This window comes from Gadus chalcogrammus, chromosome 15 (assembly GCF_026213295.1).
Source record: "Gadus chalcogrammus isolate NIFS_2021 chromosome 15, NIFS_Gcha_1.0, whole genome shotgun sequence".
In the NCBI taxonomy this organism is placed as follows: domain Eukaryota; kingdom Metazoa; phylum Chordata; class Actinopteri; order Gadiformes; family Gadidae; genus Gadus; species Gadus chalcogrammus.
In genome coordinates this window covers 17,079,982-17,099,538 of record NC_079426.1, presented here as the reverse complement: position 1 = coordinate 17,099,538, position 19,557 = coordinate 17,079,982, and the positions used below count along the sequence as shown (strand labels likewise).

Genomic DNA, 19,557 nt, shown 5'->3' with positions numbered 1-19,557 from the left:
ACCACCGCGTCGTCGAACGACAGGGCGGTTGTTGCAGTACATAGGCATTCCCATAGGGGGCGTACTCCCGGCAACTCGTTGTCATGAAAACTTTACGCCACACCCTCAGATTTGAGGCCGTTTGCGGCTCCATGGTTGGCGGTCCCACGGATGTTTTCCAGCGGGAGGCTTTAAAAACCAAAACAGACCATCTGTCCCTGTCAGCTTTAACGTGTAATGGTGTAGCCTCACCAGTTCGGGTGTTTGGCAGCCGTCTTTAAGAGCTCTGGGAATAGATTGGCTTTGTTCTTTCAGCTTCCCTGCCATTGTACAGCGAATAATAATGCGATATCCTTGAACTATTTTCGTTTGAATCCCGATTCTCTTATTCACTGACTGCTTTATGCTGCAGTCTATATCACGTTAAGGACAAAACATGCCACCCAAAAAGCAGCAGAGAAAGCCCACGGCGAACATCTCCAGTTCCCTCGACCTGGAGTCGGAGGACATCAGCCTGGAGACCACGGTGCCCACAGAGGACATCTCCTCCTCCGATGAGCAGAGGAACGGGTCGCAGAAGGTCACCCGACAGCTGATCGAGAGGAAAGAGCTGCTCCACAACATACAGCGGCTCAAGATCGAGTTGTCTCAGAAGAACCTTGCTATAGACAACATGAAAGTCGACCATCTGACCAGTGTAAGACGCATCTGAAAGTCCTCACAATAATCTAATGTAATCTATTGTTGGAAAAGGAGGTTGAATAAAGTTGTCTCCTTCCTCGTTTCAGATTGAGGAGTCGGAGGAAAGACTCAACGATGCACTTCACCAGAAGCAGGTCTTGGCCCTGCGATTGGACAGCCAGCTGAAACTAGCCCAGGAAGAGAACAGGTAAGGGAGTCGGAAGATGTGCTTGTTACATGTTGGTCCATCAATATTGGACCATCAATTTAAATACTTTGATGTTCTGGTCTTTGCACAATTGTTGACTTATCAGAATTTGATAAATTGATATTGATATATGAATATGATACATTTTCTGGTTTTAAAAACAAAGCATATGTGATGAATTAATATTATCAATTGATTGAACTCATTAAATCTATTCTTCAGCCTATGGGACACATGCACCACCACCTCAAGTGGCTCTCTGCATGGGTAGTCGGTGCTGACTCTGCCTCTTTCTGCTCAACTCTCCTCAGGAAACAGCAGTCCCTGCGTAAGCAGGAGATGGACGGCATACTGCAGAGGCAGCAGCAGCTGGAGGAGACCAACCGCCAACTGTGTGACAGGGCGGGCCAGCTGCGGAGGTCCCTCAGGGAGCTGGACATCTCCCAGGCCAAGTACCAGGAGCTGCAGGCTCAGCCCGACGACAAACTCTCCATCCCAGAATACGTGGCGGTGAGTGTCGCAGGACCAGGCTCCTCGTTCTGGTACTGATGTGGATCTGCAATTTCAATCCATACGGTGGCTCCTCAAACACACCAACCATTCAGCTATAAAAAGAAAAAAAAGGCAGTAATCACATTCTAAATACTGTATGTTTAAAGGGATATGCATGAAATAACATCAGTGTTGAAAGGGAAATTGTTGTGTATGTGTGTGTTGCTACCAGATGCGGTTCTATGAGGTGGTGACCCCCCTTCGGGGCCAGCTCACTGACCTCCAGCTCAGGACCGGGGGCCTGACGGAGGAGCTGGACACACACAGGAACCAGAGCAAGACTCTCATGGAGGTGCAGTGTGTGTGTGTGCGTGTGCGTGTGCGCGCATTGTGTTTTCATTCTAAACATTTCTTTACTAATCTATGTTCCTAAACTATGATAGCCAGATATTATTTTCCATTCATCGTGATGTCAACGTGTCTTGACGTCATCAAAAGTGTTTTTCATCTAAACACAGCTTCATGGGATGGAAATTTGCTTTTCTAAATGAAAGGGTACTGTATGTGTTAGTTGGTAATATCAGTGCATCCCTAGTATATGCAATGCTTTTCTGACAAGGAAGACATACATTGAGTGTGTGTGTGTTTGTGTGTGATACAGAGCTATGATGAGGAGCGGAGGCTGCGTACGGAACTTGAAATGCGTTGTCAGAGACTGACCCTGGATCTGGCCGACACCAAACAGAACATCCAGGAAGGAGATTACCGGCGAGAGAACTACCCCAGCCTTAAACGGTGTGTGTGTGTGTTTTTTTTTGATGTGTTTGTGTTAATGTGTGTCATATGAATCACAGTTGTGACTCATGGCGCTACAGGGGTGCAGTGGTGAAACAGACCACAGATAATTTTATAATGTTACATAATGTTAACATAATGTTTTTGGGAAACAATGCTGCAGTTTGACTAATGCTTTGCTCTTAAATTGTTTTGTTTTTGAGTGTCGGGATATGATGAATCATTTCCAAGTAGGGAAATGATTAGCCTTCCTGGAACGGACAGTAAGGATAGTAGCCTTCCTGGACCGGACAGTAAGGATAGACAGGAAAGCAGGTTGGAGACAAGAAGGAATGACAACAGTGCTTATGGCCACCGTAGTAAGCACACTAGTGGATGGAGCCCAATGTGTTGTGGTTCTAATGCTGCCATTGTGCTGGGCTGTGGTGGGCCGTAGGGAGCGCGATGGCTTAGAGGTGGAGGTGAAGGAGCTGAGGAGGCGAATGGAGACCCTGGACCTGGCTCACAGCGGCCAGAGCAGAGAGAAGGATGGTCTCAGCAAGGAGGTATCTCAAGCATACACAAACCGAATATATACACGCTCAATGACATAAAAACAAAAATGTACACACACACACACACACACACACACACACACACACACACACACACACACACACACACACACACACACACACACACACACACACACACACACACACACACACACACACACACACACACACACAGGGGAGAGAATGATTCTGTTGTAGTTCAGCTGTCATATAAAACTATTTAAGTTACATTATTTATATCACCATCACCCACTATCCTCCCTCCCATTCAAACCATGTCAAGAGTATTGAAATAATAACGGTAATGTAACAGTGCCGTTCCCCCATTCGTCCTGCAGGTGGCAGCGTTGCAGCAGTCGGTGAGTCTGCTACAGAAGGACAAGGACTACCTCCACAGGCAGAACATGGAGCTTAGCGTGCGCTGTGCACACGAAGAGGACCGTCTGGAGAGACTGCAGGTCTGCAGCGTTGACCCCTAGTCCCCTCACTTTTGTTTATGATCATATGTTTTATTACTCTAATATAACATAATTAAATGTGTTGTTGCTCTCATGCATCCCGACCTCTGAACTCCCTGTTCCTCCACCTGTGGCTCAGGTGCAGCTTGAAGACACCAAGAGGGCCCGGGAGGAGGTGTACGAGAAATATGTCTCGTCCAGGTTAGCAGCGTAGCCCTCGGCCAGGCTGGGGGGGGGGGGGTACTTAAATAAAACACAACATGCATAGTGCAAGATTTGTGGCTATTTGTTGGGGTTACAATTCTGTTTGTGCAGTCTGTGTGAATAGAATAAAAAGGCATTACTAATTGGTAGGGCCCGACCGATTCATCGGCCTGCCGATTTAATCGGCCGATTATAGCCTTTTTGAAAATAATCAACATCTGCCAAAAAGACGCAGATTATTATTATTATTATTATTATTTTTTATTTATTTTTTTAAATGTTATTGCACTTAGTATCCTGCAGATTGCGCTCCTACTCGCCTTGCTAACTCACAACTTTAGCTGGAGTAAAAAAGAGGAGATTGAATTTTACCGTACAACATGAAAGCACGCTCGCTCAGGCAGCTGCGCACTCACCTCACCAATGTACACAAGACGCGTTGTTTGAGCATGTTGTGCCTGTTTTTCTTTAGGTCCCAGGCCTTGTTAATTTGTTATACTGTAGACTCTAACGATGAGACCATACTGCTCAGCACGCACGCGTTAGTCACTGCTCACGAGCGCAGCACATTGGGAGTTATTTATTTATTTAACATTTTACATTACACTCATTTTTTACTGTAAATGTATTCTAAAACACTCAAAGGTTCTGCATTCAATTCACATATTCGTCAAAAGTGTTTAAAGTATATTTAAGGTATCCAAAACTACTTTTTTTTGTTTTTTTAATCGGCCGATTGAATCGTAATCGTAATTTTTCTCTGAAAATAATCGGCATTGGCATCGGCACTCAAAAATCAATATCGGTCGGGCCCTAAATAAAAAAAATGACCTTTTCTGGTGTGAGGTCCATGTTCAGGCAGGAGGGCCTGTCCTTCATAACGGTTCATCCCGTTGTTCATTATTCTCATGATGTTCTATTGCTCTGTCCAGAGACCAGTACAAGAGCGAGTATGAGGCCAAGCTGAGGGAGGAGCTGGAGAGCATCAGGCTGAAGACGGGCCAGGAAATAGACCACCTGCAGAGGGCCTCCAGGGAGATGTACGAGAGGGAGAACAGGTAGAGAGACGCTGTCCCGTGTCAGCGGGGCTCAGCGTTCCGTGCTCTGGTGTTGTACACTGGGACGCCTTAACTGCTGCACCACGTCCAAGAAGAACATTCACTTGGGTGTATTTGGGCTGTTTCAGCGTCAGTGGGGTGAGCTTCACACGCTCCTTGAATACAATGGAGTCCATTGGTTCAATATTCAGTCCGTGCGATTTGAGATGCATTACCAGAAAAACACTGTTCAATGCTTTGGAAACCTATGAACTTTTATAAAAAAAAAATTCAGTGATTAATGTATTCTGTTATTTAAAAGTAATGGGTGCAGATTTGAGTGAGACAACATAATTTCCCTCAAAAATGTATCAAAACTGTTGATATTGATTTGGCAATGATTCCCCGTTGCCTTGGAAACGCATATATATGACAGGCCAGACATACACGTCTTTATTTAAAGAGCCAACGCCTGGTGGTATTGCTGGCCCCACCCCCTTCCCAGACACTGCCTCGGTTGTATTGTACAACCGATGATTCAGCTCACTTTACTGGACGTCTCATGAGATGCAAGATATATCTCATCTTATAACAATACAATACGATACAATACAATTCCCCCACAGCTGAATCCATTTCTAAACTATGTGAATATAATACTGTGTATCTTTCTTTATGCCAAAGCTAACATTCACATTTGTAACTTAAAATATGCATTTGACTCAAAGTTTTGGTTCTAGTCTTGTTGCTGGGCCAATGGAAGACAAAAGATGAGGATTTTCATCATGTTCAAGACTCACAAATTACACGCTGTTGGTTAATGCCTCAGACAGCAGCAATTGACATGGCTGTCACTCAGTCAACTCCAAATAATAGAGCTTTGCATTGCTGTAAATAGAGCAGCAGCACATAATCATAATAATAAGGATGTTGACATAAAACGTGTGTGTGTGTGTGTGTGTGTGTGTGTGTGTGTGTGTGTGTGTGTGTGTGTGTGTGTGTGTGTGTGTGTGTGTGTGTGTGTGTGTGTGCGTGTGCGCTCTCATTCTAGGAACCTGCGTGAGGCGAGAGACAACGCTGTGATGGAGAAGGATCGGGCGGTGGGCGCCGAGAGAGATGCTCAGTCCAGATACGACCAACTGCTGGAACAGTGAGTGCCACTGTTCGATGCCCTCCCAGCCACTCACTCCAGCGCGCCGCTCCGCGTGGGGCTGCCCTGTGTGATATTTACTGATAGCCCCTCTGTCACAATTCAGTCGTCTTTCAGGGGTTGCTTTTACATTTTGTTAAAAGATGCTCCGTTTACTAATACCCTCCAAAACACAATTCTCTCCTCGACCCACCTGCATAACATCAATCAACTTTTACGACCATGGATAATAACCATAGGATAAAATTGGATTTGTTTGTCCTACGATAAACAATTAATGTTTGATAATATTTTATTATAATTATGGGTAAACCCCCCCTGATTTGACTCTGGGGTTAATGCTCTACAGGCAAAGTAAATTCCCTGTGGTGTGAGTGCACCTTCAGCTATGTGCAGGTCGGTCTTGCCGATCTCGTTCTATGACAGGCGTAGGGACTGCTTACATGCCTCTAACAGCAGAAATACTTGAGGAACGTAACGTCTGCCGGCCAAAACAATCTTCACCAGTCCCCTGTCCCCTCCCTACTCCCCATATCTCCCGACATTAAAAACATGGAACAAAAAAATTGACCGAAATCGATGTACAAATCAAAAGGAGAACCGGTACTATTTTTTTTTTTGCTTTTTTTTTTTTATAGCAAAGCTTTTAATATGACTCATATCTTTGTCGTCATCAGTGCAACAGTTGAGGGGAGAGAGCCAGGAGGGGGGAGGTGTGTGTGAGTGGTTGTGTTGGGGGAGGGGGGGGGATCCTCAGAGGGGATCCTCAGAGGGGCAAGCTGGGGCAACTGTTTAATCTGTCAACGTCCCCCCCACCCCCAGCATTAAGACGTGTGGTGTGTTGAAAGACTACGAAGGTGAAGCGCACTATGATTAAGATCCCATCTGAAATATAAAGAGCAATGCTTACATGGAATGAAGCCACACAGGGAACCACACAGGGAAGCGAGGTGACACACAGACGCTATTGTGAGACAGATGTCGGCTATTTGGAAGGTCAATAGGTAGAAGTTACAATCGCTCAGAAGTGACATGAGGCCATTTTTTTGAACTGATTTTCTTCTCGCCATGGCAGCGAATTGTTCTGTTCTGTTGTGAATTGACGTGCGTGTGTGTGTGTGCTCGTGCTGACGCATGTGTACGTGCGCATGTGTACGTGAGTGTGAGTAAGTCCCAATCCGGTCATATGTCGGGGGGGTGTGGTGGGAACTGAAACGGCGTGTGGTTTACCTTCCTTTACCACAAATCATGAGCGTTGTTCTGTTATGTTGGAGCAGTTCAGTGTAAGGCCATGAGGTGACATGTCCATGAATTACCAACATTACCGTCCTCTCAAAAGGAAAGTCCACCGCTTCCCCTCCTAGAGGTTGAGTCATTCTCATAGATTGAAGTAGTACAAGCATTAGGATTTCACCAATCATTCTGTTTCTGGTCTATGATTGACAAACGGTTGAAAAAAAGTGTCCCATTTATTTTTCTCTCGTGGTTATTTTTGTTATTGTCTTTAGTCAAACCAAGAACAAATAAAGTATCAGTACTTTTCATTTGATGGAGTTTCCTGTACCCACACCCTGCCTTGCCTGGCTGTAAAGAAGTGAGCCTTTTATTGTGTCACGTTCTTTATAGGCCTGTTAGAATCGAGCTCATCCGTTTATATAGGAACATTTTGATATCAATTTTTATACATTTGAGGACTGTTTCGGATATCATTGCATAACTAGAAACACACACACACACACACACACACACACACACACACACACACACACACACACACACACACACACACACACACACACACACACACACACACACACACACACACACACACACACACACACACACACACACACACACACACACACACACACAATCGATACACAGCTCCAAACAGCAGCAGCAGCACTATGCTCCGCATGTACACTGACACTGCAGTAGCGACTTCAAATGCCCCTCATTTTTGAAGCTCTGTACCACCAGCTGTTGGTCATTCCTTGCGACCCCCCGCCCCCCCCCTCCTCTCTTGCGCTCTCTCTCTCTCTCTCTCCCTCTTTATCTGTCTATCTCTCTCACCCTCCCTATCTCTCTCTATCCCCTCTCTCTCTCTCTCTCCTTCTCTGCCTCGCTCTCTCTGATCACATTCCCACTCGGCAGCTCCATCGCAGGCCAGGAACGACAGATGCCCCGCCACAAGCCTTTAACCCCTTCACCCCGCACATGCCTCTATTTTTGGGGGGCAAAGAATGAAGCGGACACGATTGATATGGCGTCAGCCAGCATTCCCAGAAGGCAGCACCGTACACAACCCCTCTTCCTCCTATTCAGGGAATGTTGCCGAGTGCGGAACGTTCGACGTAAAACGGCCGGAGAATTGATCACCCGATATCGATTTCTTTGGGGTAAGGGGGGGGGGGGGGGGGGGGGGGGGGTGGTGTATCTCCAGGGTAAGGGACACCTCAGGGGGTGTAAATAAAACGCGTGCTCTGGGACGCGGCGTACTTCGGGCCCTCGTTTTTATGTAAACAACGCCGGGGTTGCTACGATCGATAGGATTGGACAGCGGGGGAACACACCTCCGCCTTGCCCTTTGGGAAATTATTTATGTTGGTTTGAGACGCTTTTAGCCGCGGCCGTCCACTGACAGGGAGGCACGCGGACACAATGCTGATCGCGCCCCAACATCGCGAGAGCGCTGACCCTTCCGGGCCGTCGGGTGCATGATGAAATCCATAAGGGCCGGCTGCAATGGAGAGTTATTAATATTGTCCACCAAGTGACTCTCTGGCCCCAATTACGCCAGCCGGCGGGCACGTGGCCGAGGGCGTTCGCCTCGTGTGAACCTCCGTGCCGGGCTTGTATAAGGGAATGGAAACAGCCTTTCTCCACCTTTTTAAATGAACACCTTCACCAGCTGCCAACTTCCCCCCGCATAATGAAATGTAAACGTAGATTAGCCCAGGAATTCCTTGTCCGTTTTCAAGCTAAACATTTTTTCAGGAAGTTGTCTTATACATTAAGGAATAGATCCTTTCCTCACTGCTATAGAAGTGGTTTTGTTTTATACTCATTAGAAATTGGTGCTTTAAATTCCTCCCTTCGCAACCTGAGGCTGCAGTTGTACCTCTCCACCGGTTAAATGAGATCCCAACCACATTCATGGAAATGCGAAGAAAGGAGCTTATATATTTTTCGGGATAATTGTAGCAAGATGTCCTTTTCTTTTGGAATATTCTATTTCACATTCTTCATATTTTTCGATTTCTATGCTTTCATTTTGATTATATTTTCATGTATTTTTAGACTGTGAAATCAAGTAATTAATCCAGAAGGGGAAAGCATGTTTTTTTCAAACAAGTCCAGGCTTAACCTTACCTGAGCCCGGTATTTTGTGATGCAGAACCGCCTGGGAAGTCGTGCTGGGAAACTGTTTGGAAAAGTCAAAAAGTACTCAAAGAGTTCTCAACTGGTGATTGGATTATCCATCTGTCCAACACGTAGATCACGTAGTTCCCTTCTTCCAGCTGCCTCGCAAAGTAATGCATATTCCTAACGTGGAGAGAATTGTATTTCTCGGATAACAAATCTCCAACGCATGCCAAACGAAAAAGATTAATCAGTCACTGCAGGATTTATTATTTGCCAAAGAATACATCACTTTAATGTGCAAAAGGTAACGCTAAAACAAACTTTGCACAATGCTAGATGGATACTACATATTTTGATATCATTAATTTAAAAAACACATTTGGTGGAAACCAACCATGCAATTCGAGTTCCTTCCATCTCTCTGATTGTCAGAGTTAAATGCCATGATCACTTGCTTGTGCTGGTATCTTAATGAAGTGTTTGTGTATGTGTGTCTATGTGTCTGTGTGTCTGTCTGTCTGTCTGTCCAGGTACCGCCAGCTGCAGCTGGGGACGGACAGCCGCGTGGCCGAGCTGTCCAACCAGACCAAGCTGAGCTCGTTCGAGGCGGAGCGGGCTCACATGGTCCAGGAGGAGACGGCCAAGGCCCTGGGCCTGTGCCAGGTGGAGTGCGAGAAGCAACAGAAGAAGCTGGAGGTATGTCCCTCACACCGATAATAGACGGCCTTTTAGGGGCTGGCTTCCAGAAATGGTATCGTGTGTGAAGTTCACGTTATGTTGAATAAAAACAATTATAATTTAGAAAACATTCTAAACAAAATATTATTTAAAAATTCCTATTTAAGTAACGACAACAAAATAATGCCATCTTGAAGGAGATGAGCTCTTTGAATGCATTACACTGTACCCTTCAGTCACGACACTGTACCAGCAATCGACTATTACAACATGGGTCAGAGGTCAATGATCGGTCAGTTATCCAGTTCTCCTTTGTTTCGGAAATGTCGTTTGATTACCATTAACTTCCCGCCACCATGTTTAGCAGACGCTCTTACATCAACATCCACAGCGTCGCCGGCATTCTGGTCAGAGCGTTGACACTGAGGAACGAGACGAACATACACGCCGTGATAAAGGGTCACTCACCCGGAGGAAATTGGCGGGCGGGCGGCCACAGCAAAAACTCAGTCCTTCTTATTAAAAAAGGAACCCTGCGCTCTGGTCCTTCTCAGATGTTGACGCAAGAGTTCTACGGGCTCCAGACGGTGTCGGAGAAGCGCGCGGTGGAGCTGCAGGCCCAGAACGCCGAGCAGGCGGCCCGGCTGCAGACCTATGAGAGGCTGGAGCAGGAGCTGGACCAGGTCACCATGCAGGCAGCCGAGAGTAAGGGCCAGGACCCCCTCGACCCCCGTGCCCCCTCCCTCACCCAAACATTCTCCCCTCCAACCCCCCCCCCCCTCAATCACCCCAACACTCTCCCCTCCACCCCGGAAGGTCAAAAAAGAGGCCCAGACAGACAGAATTTGATGCAGTGCGTTTATAGCAGATTTAGGATTCTTTATCACACTCCCATTTGTGTCTTGATTAGATTCCAAAATGGGGCGCTGTGTTTTGTATTAAAGCTGGTGGATCAAATCTGTTGACATGGAGCGCTGAAACAGAGTTTGATTAGGGTGTCATTGGTTAGTTCATATTTCATGTCTGTCTATGCCAATTCACATGCAGCTTCACTTTTGTGAACCCTTACATACTTTTAAAACTGCAAATAATTGTATACAGAGTTGTTGTTGTTGTTGTGCCAGTATTACTAAAAAAGATGAGGCTTCGATCACAATATTGTGAAACTTCTGCTCGCAAATAGAAGTCCCTGGTAAGAGATTCCCCAGGAATATGTTCACAACAGGCCTCGCTAGCCGTAAAGCCAGTACCCTGTGACTACTTCGTCAGTGAGCCAAGGTTCAAGAGCAACTTCCTCTCTCCCCAGTCGAGAACGAGGAGGAGGCAGAGAGGGTGCTCTTCTCGTACGGCTATGGCGCAAACGTTCCCACCACGGCCAAGAGGAGACTCCAGCAGAGGTAGACACACCCAGCATCTTCTGGCTGATCTCGGCTGGTCTTGTCTTACCGGTTTAGCCTTTTGTTTTGGTAGTGTTTGCACAGAATAGACTTAAGTCTTTTCACTATAGGACTGGGTTCACTATAGGATTTGGTACACTATAGGATTTGGTTCACTAAAGGATTGGGTTCACGCAAACATCGTCTGGTATCAGTGGACGTAGCGTCTTCAATGGCCATCACAGACAAGTGTCCGTGACAGTCGGGTCAAAAGATGCTCCCATATCACCTGCAGCCATCCCTGCTTGGCAGGCCTGGCCTGGCACCGGCCCAGCGGATCACTCCCCTCGTCATGTTAAACGCCCAACAGAGTAGTCTATTTCAAATGGTTTTGCTCACATCTGTGCTGCAGTTAAGCTATCTCTTATGCTAAGACTTTTACCCATCTCCAAGCTGAGCTCTGTTGGTATGGATTTACTGTAATGTAAGTAAGAGGGGGGGGGGGGGTATTACTAGTTGCAGATGTATGTACTTCTTGTGATGTCGCGTATTGGCTTCACATTCAAAGTAGCTTTCAGCAGGTCGATTACTGAAGGCGTAAATACAAGTTGCTTGTCGTATTTGTTAATGACAGCTTGGGTTATCGAGGGGGACTCAATAATATGCAACTGTTATATATGCAAAATAAATAGTGTGTATGTATGTATGTATATATATATATATATATATATATATATATATATATATGCGTTATATTTTAACATGGTGTCTAAATATTAATAACCCATTCGTCCAGCGAAGGCAGTTCTATGTCCTCTTAATCTATGTTGTCTCCAGAGGAAGGTAAAAAGGTGAATGTTAAAAAGTGACACAGCGCATATTACATGATCATGCAGGCTTAACGCAAAAATACCAGCCCCTACAGGTCATACACTAAGATAGGATGTTCTATTGGTGGGTGGCTGTAAGTTCCTACCTGCATGACACCTAACTTACCTGCTCATATCTGAAATGTGTGTGTGTGTGTGTGTGTGTGTGTGTGTGTGTGTGTGTGTGTGTGTGTGTGTGCGTGTGCGTGTGTAGCGTTCACCTGGCTCGCAGGGTGCTCCAGCTGGAGAGACAAAACACCTCACTAAGGAGGGAGGTGGAGAAACACACCACACAGACGGGTCACATCTCTGAGGAGGTAAGCACACACACACACACACACACACACACACACACACACACACACACACACACACACACACACACACACACACACACACACACACACACACACACACACACACACACACACACACACACACACACACACACACACACACACACACACACACACAGAGAGAGAGAGTGATCCCCCTTTACACCCAATGATGTTTTCATTGGGTTGAAATAGAAGTGCGGGACCGCTGCTTATGCTCCCAGTAAGCATTACAATGGAACATTACAATGGGAAATATGATGGAATGCATAAAAGTGACGCTTAATAATAACAAGGGCGCCCTGGTGGCTCACTGGGCAGAGCGCGTACCTTATAGGCTCAGTCCTGAACGCAGCGACCCAGGTTTGAGTCCTTCCCGTGTTCATTTGCTGCATGTCCTCCCCTCTATCTCCCATACCTTCCTCTCTATAATATAAAAGCATTAAAAAATTGTTTACAATAATAACATGCCGTCATACAGTATTTACTGAAAAATATTTAGAATAAATTGATTCTCAATCGTCTCTATAATTGTTTCTATGATTGTAAATTTGTCTATTTTCAAGAATAAAACTGCACTTCCCTCCTGTAGTAAACTCATGTACCACTATTGGTACGCGTAAAGCAGGTTCAATAGCGTGTAGGGCCACTCCTAACTGAAAGGTTCTAGGAAGGCCAATGTCTGCAGTCTACCTGTAGACATTGTTGAGCACGATGCCCCGCCCCTCCCTGATCTTTAATTACATGTATCTACATAAGATAAATATCACTCTAAGTGGCTTTGGATCAAAGCATCCAGGCCACAGGTCCTGCTGTCACAGTGGACCAGGAAGATGTGTGCTTCCATTTCATGTTTACAGTGAGCACTGGTGCTCTCCTGTGGTTTGTGAGTTCAGCATATTACTAGTGGGCCTCCTTTCTTGGGCTGTCTTTGTCGTGGATATAGAGGTGGTTTTTCAACCAAAAAAGTAGACTGTCGTGCTCTTTTAAGAATGTGGCTTTCGTCAACAACATCGGATGGAACCACCACAGATCGCTAGGCAGCCATTTGTTTCTGGATGTTTTCTTTCTCACAGTGCTGTAGTACTATGTCGGCGTCGAATAAGAAAAAAACAAGCATTCAAGCGCTAATATACACATGCTGCTTCCAATGTCATTCATTACTACGTCCTTTCGCGTTTCGGAAAAATAAATCACGCTTTCTAAGCTGTCGGTGGATGCAATCCACACGCTGTCTGCTTCCAAACATCTTAAAGGCTTCTCGTGAACAAGGTGTGTGAACCGGGAGTCTTAGAAGCTGTCAAAGTGGCTGACAGCGGGTACCACAAAGGCCGTGACGGACACGCTCGACTCTCTCCCGTGACTCATTACACCAACCACCGAGGGCTGGTGTTTGTTATGTTTGGCCCGTCCTGCCTGTGTTCTTTATACCACTACAGTCTTTTATTCGGATCGCTCTTGAATATTTCTTTCTTTGCATCTCTCGAGCCTGTGTGTGTGTGTGTCTTATCGCATCACGTTTGTGACACTCGTGCCGTTCGGGGCCAACGTGTGGGGCCCCGCGAAGGTGGGGATGGTGGTGGGCGGAGCCTGCTAATTAAATAAGCCAGCCATTCACCTGTCCAGGTTGATTGATTGGCACCTGGATTGCCACATGACTCAAAGGGCATGAAAGAAAGAGGGTGAAAAGTAATGTTATCTATTCACAGGATAGTCCATGGGTGTGCACCACTTAGCCGCCCACATATACGCCACTCTACCTCCACACCCACATCCCGGTTTATTCACCTGCGATACTAATAGGCCGTAAAAATAGATTATCAAGTAACGCCGTTAAAGATTATGTAGCGTTGTAGATTATGTAATCTGAAACATATGTACACAGCGATCGGAGCGCATTGAGGCGCATGTCGACCCGAACATTGTTTACGTTTCGATGAAATCGTAGCACTGGGTGGGTTCTCAATGAATGTTGTGATTTATTAATAGCTACCGGTATAAGGGAGGTTGAGTTCTGCAGTTAGTAATGGTTTTACATTGGCTCACTGCAGAACAATCGTATGTTTTTTTGTTTTTTGTTTTTATTGGTCCTGTGTCGCCCTGATGCAGCTGAATGCCAGTCCGACTGCTTTGGCTCCCAGCCTCAAACCGGTCACTCCCCTGTTTCCCAACAATGGACCGACATGTGTTTATTGTTCCCGCTGCGTTTGTGATGTCTGTGTTGTCCGTGTTATCTATCCGCCTGTCTGCGTTGTCTGTGTGTCTATTAATGGCTGTTGTGCGCCACGCCCCGCCCCCTCAGCTGTCCACAGCCAATCGGCTGCTGCAGCAGACCCAGCAACCCTACAGCTACCTGATAGAAACCGTGCGGCAAAGGGACGCGCAGGTCGCCTCCCTCAAAGAGCAAGTGGCCTCCCTGGAGGACAGCGTGAGGTAAAAAAACCGCGCACACATGCACGCACGCCCGCACACTCTGAGACGCTCGAACCAACCCCCCAAACCCCCCTGACATTGAACAGGGTTTTTCTGTTCTTTTGTGTTATGGGTCTCGCGTATTTCCAGCTTACGCGCATTAAAAGTTTAAATATGTTCAACTTTGGCCTACTCCTCTAAAATAGTTATATTATTATAGTCTATATCTATTCTGAAAGTAAAGCGATTCTATCCCCGCTAACCATGCAGGTTATCTCTGTTCAAGTGACCGGACTGAGCGCGTTAGCCTAGCAGGAGGCCCACGGAATAAAATATAAACGAGCGGGGAGAGGGGATCACACACACAACCTTCCCCTTAACCTGAGAGGGGAACACGCACACAACCTTCCCCTTAACCTGAGAGGGGAACACGCACACAACCTTCCCCTTAACCTGAGAGGGGAACACGCACACAACCTTCCCCTTAACCTGAGAGGGGAACACGCACACAACCTTCCCCTTAACCTGAGAGGGGAACACACACACGACCTACCCCGTAAACTAAGGGCCGAACACACATAAATTCTTCCCCTTAACCTGAGAGGGGAACACGCACACAACCTTCCCCCTTAACCTGAGAGGGGAACACACACACAACCTTCCCCGTAAACTAAGAGGGGGAAACACACACAGTCTTGCCCTCACACTGAAAGGGGAACACACACACAACCTTCCCCTCAAACTGCCAGGGGAACACACACACAACCTTCCACTCAAACTGCCAGGGGAACACACACACAACCTTCCCCGTAAACCGAGAGGGGAACACGCACACAAACTTCCCCTCAAACTGTGAGGGGTACACACACACAACCTTCCCCTCAAACTGCGAGGGGAACACACACACAACTTTCCCCTCAAACTGCGAGGGGAACACAAACCTTGCACAGATTAACCAGACCCATGGCCTTGTTGCTGTACTGTTGCTTACTGTGTTGTACTTAAGCAAGTCTTTATGGTCTATCGGTCTCTAGTGTCCGGAGCGCAGGCCACCCTGAACAGGAAATACAACCAAATGCAAAAGAAATATTAGGAAATCTGTAAAGTTCCCTGATATCTGACCTTGTCTTATGAATTGGGTGAGAATGCATTGAGTTACCATTACCCTGTTGTTGTGACACAGGGGTGTGTGTGTGTGTGTGTGTGTGTGTGTGTGTGTGTGTGTGTGTGTGTGTGTGTGTGTGTGTGTGTGTGTGTGTGTGTGTGTGTGTGTGTGTGTGTGTGTGTGTGTGTGTGTGTGTGTGTGTGTGGTTTCTCCTTAACACTCTGCGATCGCAGGGGCCTCGTGAGGCAATGTAATGCACATGCTCCGACGTGCACCAGCCTTGTTCATAGAGCCAGCTTATACCCTACAGGGAGATGCTGCCCATGTGAAATATGGGAAGAAATCGTGTGAAAAAAGTGCTTTTTAGAGGCTTCCTTGCATGTGAGTGACACTGTGTAACCATTAGAAGCAAACCACACAAACCGGTCTTGTTTCCCCCAATAAATCCCAAGAGGTACTTCAATTTCTTGTGTTTTCTTACTTTATTTGACTTGTGTTATGTTCAGAATTTATACCATGTGAACTTGCAAGCCGTTTGTGGTTGCCGTTTGGAGTGAAATGATTGACTGAAGGCTGATGGATTGGTTCTCTTTGCTGTCTGTAATTATGTGCATCGGCGCTTCTGGTTGTAATTCTAAACATGCATGAAGGTCTACCTTCCTATTTGTAGCCCATTGAGCCTACTTGAAAAGGCACGTAGGTGATGGTTGTATCTCTGTGTATGTTGCATCAGCTCCCTGCGGAAGGAGCGGACAGCCTTGCAGCAGGTGCAGAACAAAATGGCGGCGGATTTGGAGAGACTTCTCAACCACAGAGAGGTACTCCTCACCAGCTCATCAAGAGGGGCCGTCCAGTCAGGTCCAACCGGCTCATTTAATCCCACTCTAACCAGCAGATGAGATCCAGGAGTTAGGATTGATCCTGTTTGACCCGCCACTGCTGTTACAAGAGCAAGGAATCTCAGCCTGTGGTATTCCAAGTCGTGTGTCTGTTTCTGTGCCCCCTGGTTGTTTATGCCGCGATAAAGAGGAGTAGAGTTGAACCGATATACCTTCTCTGTAAGAGCTGTGTCACAAGGCCTGGCCTGAAAATAAAAAAGTGAATCGGAATTCAGCCCTTATGAGACTAGACTCAACTTTTTTATCCAGCTGCCCAACAATATTTATAATTATTACAATCTTAACATTTGTGTTGGATTCTTGACAAAGAAACACAAATCGTATCGCCTTTTCTGCCAATCGTCAGCTCTAAAGATGTGTGTTTGCGTGTTGTGTCTGTGTATGTGTGCGCGCATGCGCTGCATAGGTGAAAGTCTGGAAGTGTGTGTCTCCTGCCAAATTGTAGGGCATGAGCTACGTGCCCCTCTCCCAGACAGCTGTTGTGTAGCCTGGCTGCTTGGGATGCCGTGTCAGTGTGAGAGAGAGAGAGAGATTCAGGGCCAGGGCTCACGTCTTCAAGGCTGATAAATCGACCCCAGAGACTTTCCCCTTTAACCTGCCGCCACTCCGCCACTGCATTAATCTGCATAGGCCCATTCGCATTGCTCTCATTGTGGGATGTTTGTAGGTTAGGCCCGGGTTAAATATGTCGGACCTCCATCGGACGGGGTAAAGCATGTCGGATGTTTGAACGATGAACGCAGTGGGAGTGAAAGAGAATACAGATTAATTTTGAGGGGGAGGAGGAACACAAATGGTGCTTGAACTTCATTGCGTGTGTTTCTCTCTCGCGCCCCTACCGTCCCTCTGGTCACAGGAGTTTGCCGTGATGAAGCAGGTGCTGATCAGCATGCGCTCGGGACAGGGGGATGAGGCAGGGGACCGCCCCACAGGCCCCAGGGACCGTCGTCCAAAGCACCACATCGGAGCAGAAGAGGTCGCGGAGGGGGCGGCCAGGCCGAAACCCACCGTGTTCGTAAGTGTCTGACGTCGCTGCTGGCAATTTCTGTCTCCGTCTGCTAAATGTGTGCGAAATGTCTGATAAAACGACATTGTAATTGGTAATATGTTCAGGTTATAATAAATCAACAATTATGTATTCAAATAAATCACATTTATTTAAATATCACCTATAACACATATATTATTGCATTTGCGCTACGTGTTACATGCTGTTTAAATGGTCCCTGGCCATGTTGTGAGGTGATCAAAGGCATAATAACAATTCTGTCACTGTACATCCTTAAAGTGGCAGGGTATAGAATACATTGGCATCTAGTGGAATGGATTGGGCGGAAATTCAATATAATGTTTATAAGTATTTTTTAATTTGTGTATAATGTCATGAAAATACAATCTGAGAATTATATCTACATGGGGAGAGGATCCACTCCCACGGAGCCAGCTATGCTGCCCCGTCATGTTTCTACAGTAGCTCAGAAAGGACAAACGGCTTCAGCGAGGATGCATTTGAGCTTTTTTTTATCATAATCCCCATCTCACTTGTAAACTATGACCTATAGTTAGAGGGACTAAACAACTACATACAAATTATAAATCTATCAAGGAAACTCATCACTTGACACTAGGCGACTAAATGCTGTTGCAGACGATGATATATTACTGTAGGTACTTTATGGGCCATTGCAGGCCACTGTAGCTTCTCGTACGTTAATGGAACCTCATCGCTAGATGCCACTAAATCCTACATACTGCACCTTTCAGTAAAAAATGACTGATCGTGGCTTTATGAAAGCAGTTTGCAATGATTCACGACAATCAAGCCTTGACAGGAATAATTGGAAGGGACATGAATTTAATTGTGTGAAGACAAAATAGTGACGGAATTTTGTTAAACTTTTTTGCAGACCAAAAAGGAGGTTCCAGATTGGTATCGGAATAAACGCAATACCCAGCCTAAATGACACATGTTGTTACTGTATATAATTATGTTTGGACTGTTTTATGTGCTGAGCCATGTTTTAGTATATATGAAAGAAGGATGTTACATGTAACAATACTATCAAATGTCAATCTTTTGTAATAACATAAAGATTTTTTTATAGTTTCTTGCTGGTGGCTTCTTTTGTTCAGAAGGTCTTCCGTCTGTAAAACCAGAAGTATCACCTTTTCGATAGAACACTAATTCCATACTGAGTCACTGGATAATAATCCATGTGTCAAGACACAATGAGTCTTGGCACAGCCGTCATTATTATTAAAGGTTGGCAGAGGTTAATTCAAGGTGGGCGGACGAGTTCCAGCCGGTAGTCCTGTGATTGGTAGCCTAATCCTTTCAATCATAGATAAATAGTTCTGAAAAACTGTGGCCTTGTAGCAAAGCTGTAAACGGTAAACGTTTTTGTAAACTGTAAGTGCGTTTTAATTCCCCATAGGACCACTCTTCAGGCACCAATGTGCATAAGAAACGACTTTGCTATTGGGCTATACATGTTTTTTTTTGCCAATCGCAACGCCTGCTGCCCAAAAGCGCACGTGCCATTATACCTTACACATTGCACGTTTTGAACATTTGTGGGAAATATGACTTTTTATTTGTTCTATGGCTTCCTCATGTATTTAGTAAGCCATTACTGGCCTAGTAAGTATAGGGTGGTGGCTACAAGCTAGCCGGATGGCCTGCCATTTCACATGTTTCATTTCTTCAGCGGTTGATTTGTATGAGTCAAGAGTCATTTGGTTTTAAATATAGACATACTGGACATACCATTATCATTTCAGAACCAAGATCTTATTGGTGTCATATTAAACGCAGGCGGCTGCTTGAATGAATGTTGTGTTGAGTTGTTTTAATTTCTATTTAATTTATTTTCTTATTTTAAACCATGACCTTTTGAACCATTTTCCATCCCAACTACTTTGGGATGGAAAATGGTTCAAAAGGTTCTCTATAATACAT

General features: G+C 45.8%; 1 protein-coding gene across 1 annotated transcript; it reads left to right on the top strand.

The window, feature by feature from the left end:
- The first annotated feature begins 98 nt into the window (after positions 1-98).
- Positions 99-19,526, top strand: pibf1 (progesterone immunomodulatory binding factor 1). Its single transcript, XM_056610050.1, has 18 exons — positions 99-676; positions 768-868; positions 1,180-1,378; positions 1,593-1,712; positions 2,022-2,155; positions 2,592-2,700; positions 3,048-3,167; positions 3,307-3,368; positions 4,304-4,429; positions 5,460-5,558; positions 9,455-9,620; positions 10,157-10,307; positions 10,909-10,999; positions 12,062-12,164; positions 14,485-14,615; positions 16,433-16,517; positions 17,455-17,613; positions 18,506-19,526. The coding sequence occupies exons 1-18, from the start codon at positions 416-418 to the stop codon at positions 18,560-18,562; spliced, it is 2,274 nt and encodes a 757-aa protein (XP_056466025.1). The 5' UTR covers positions 99-415; the 3' UTR covers positions 18,563-19,526.
- Positions 19,527-19,557: the final 31 nt, after the last annotated feature.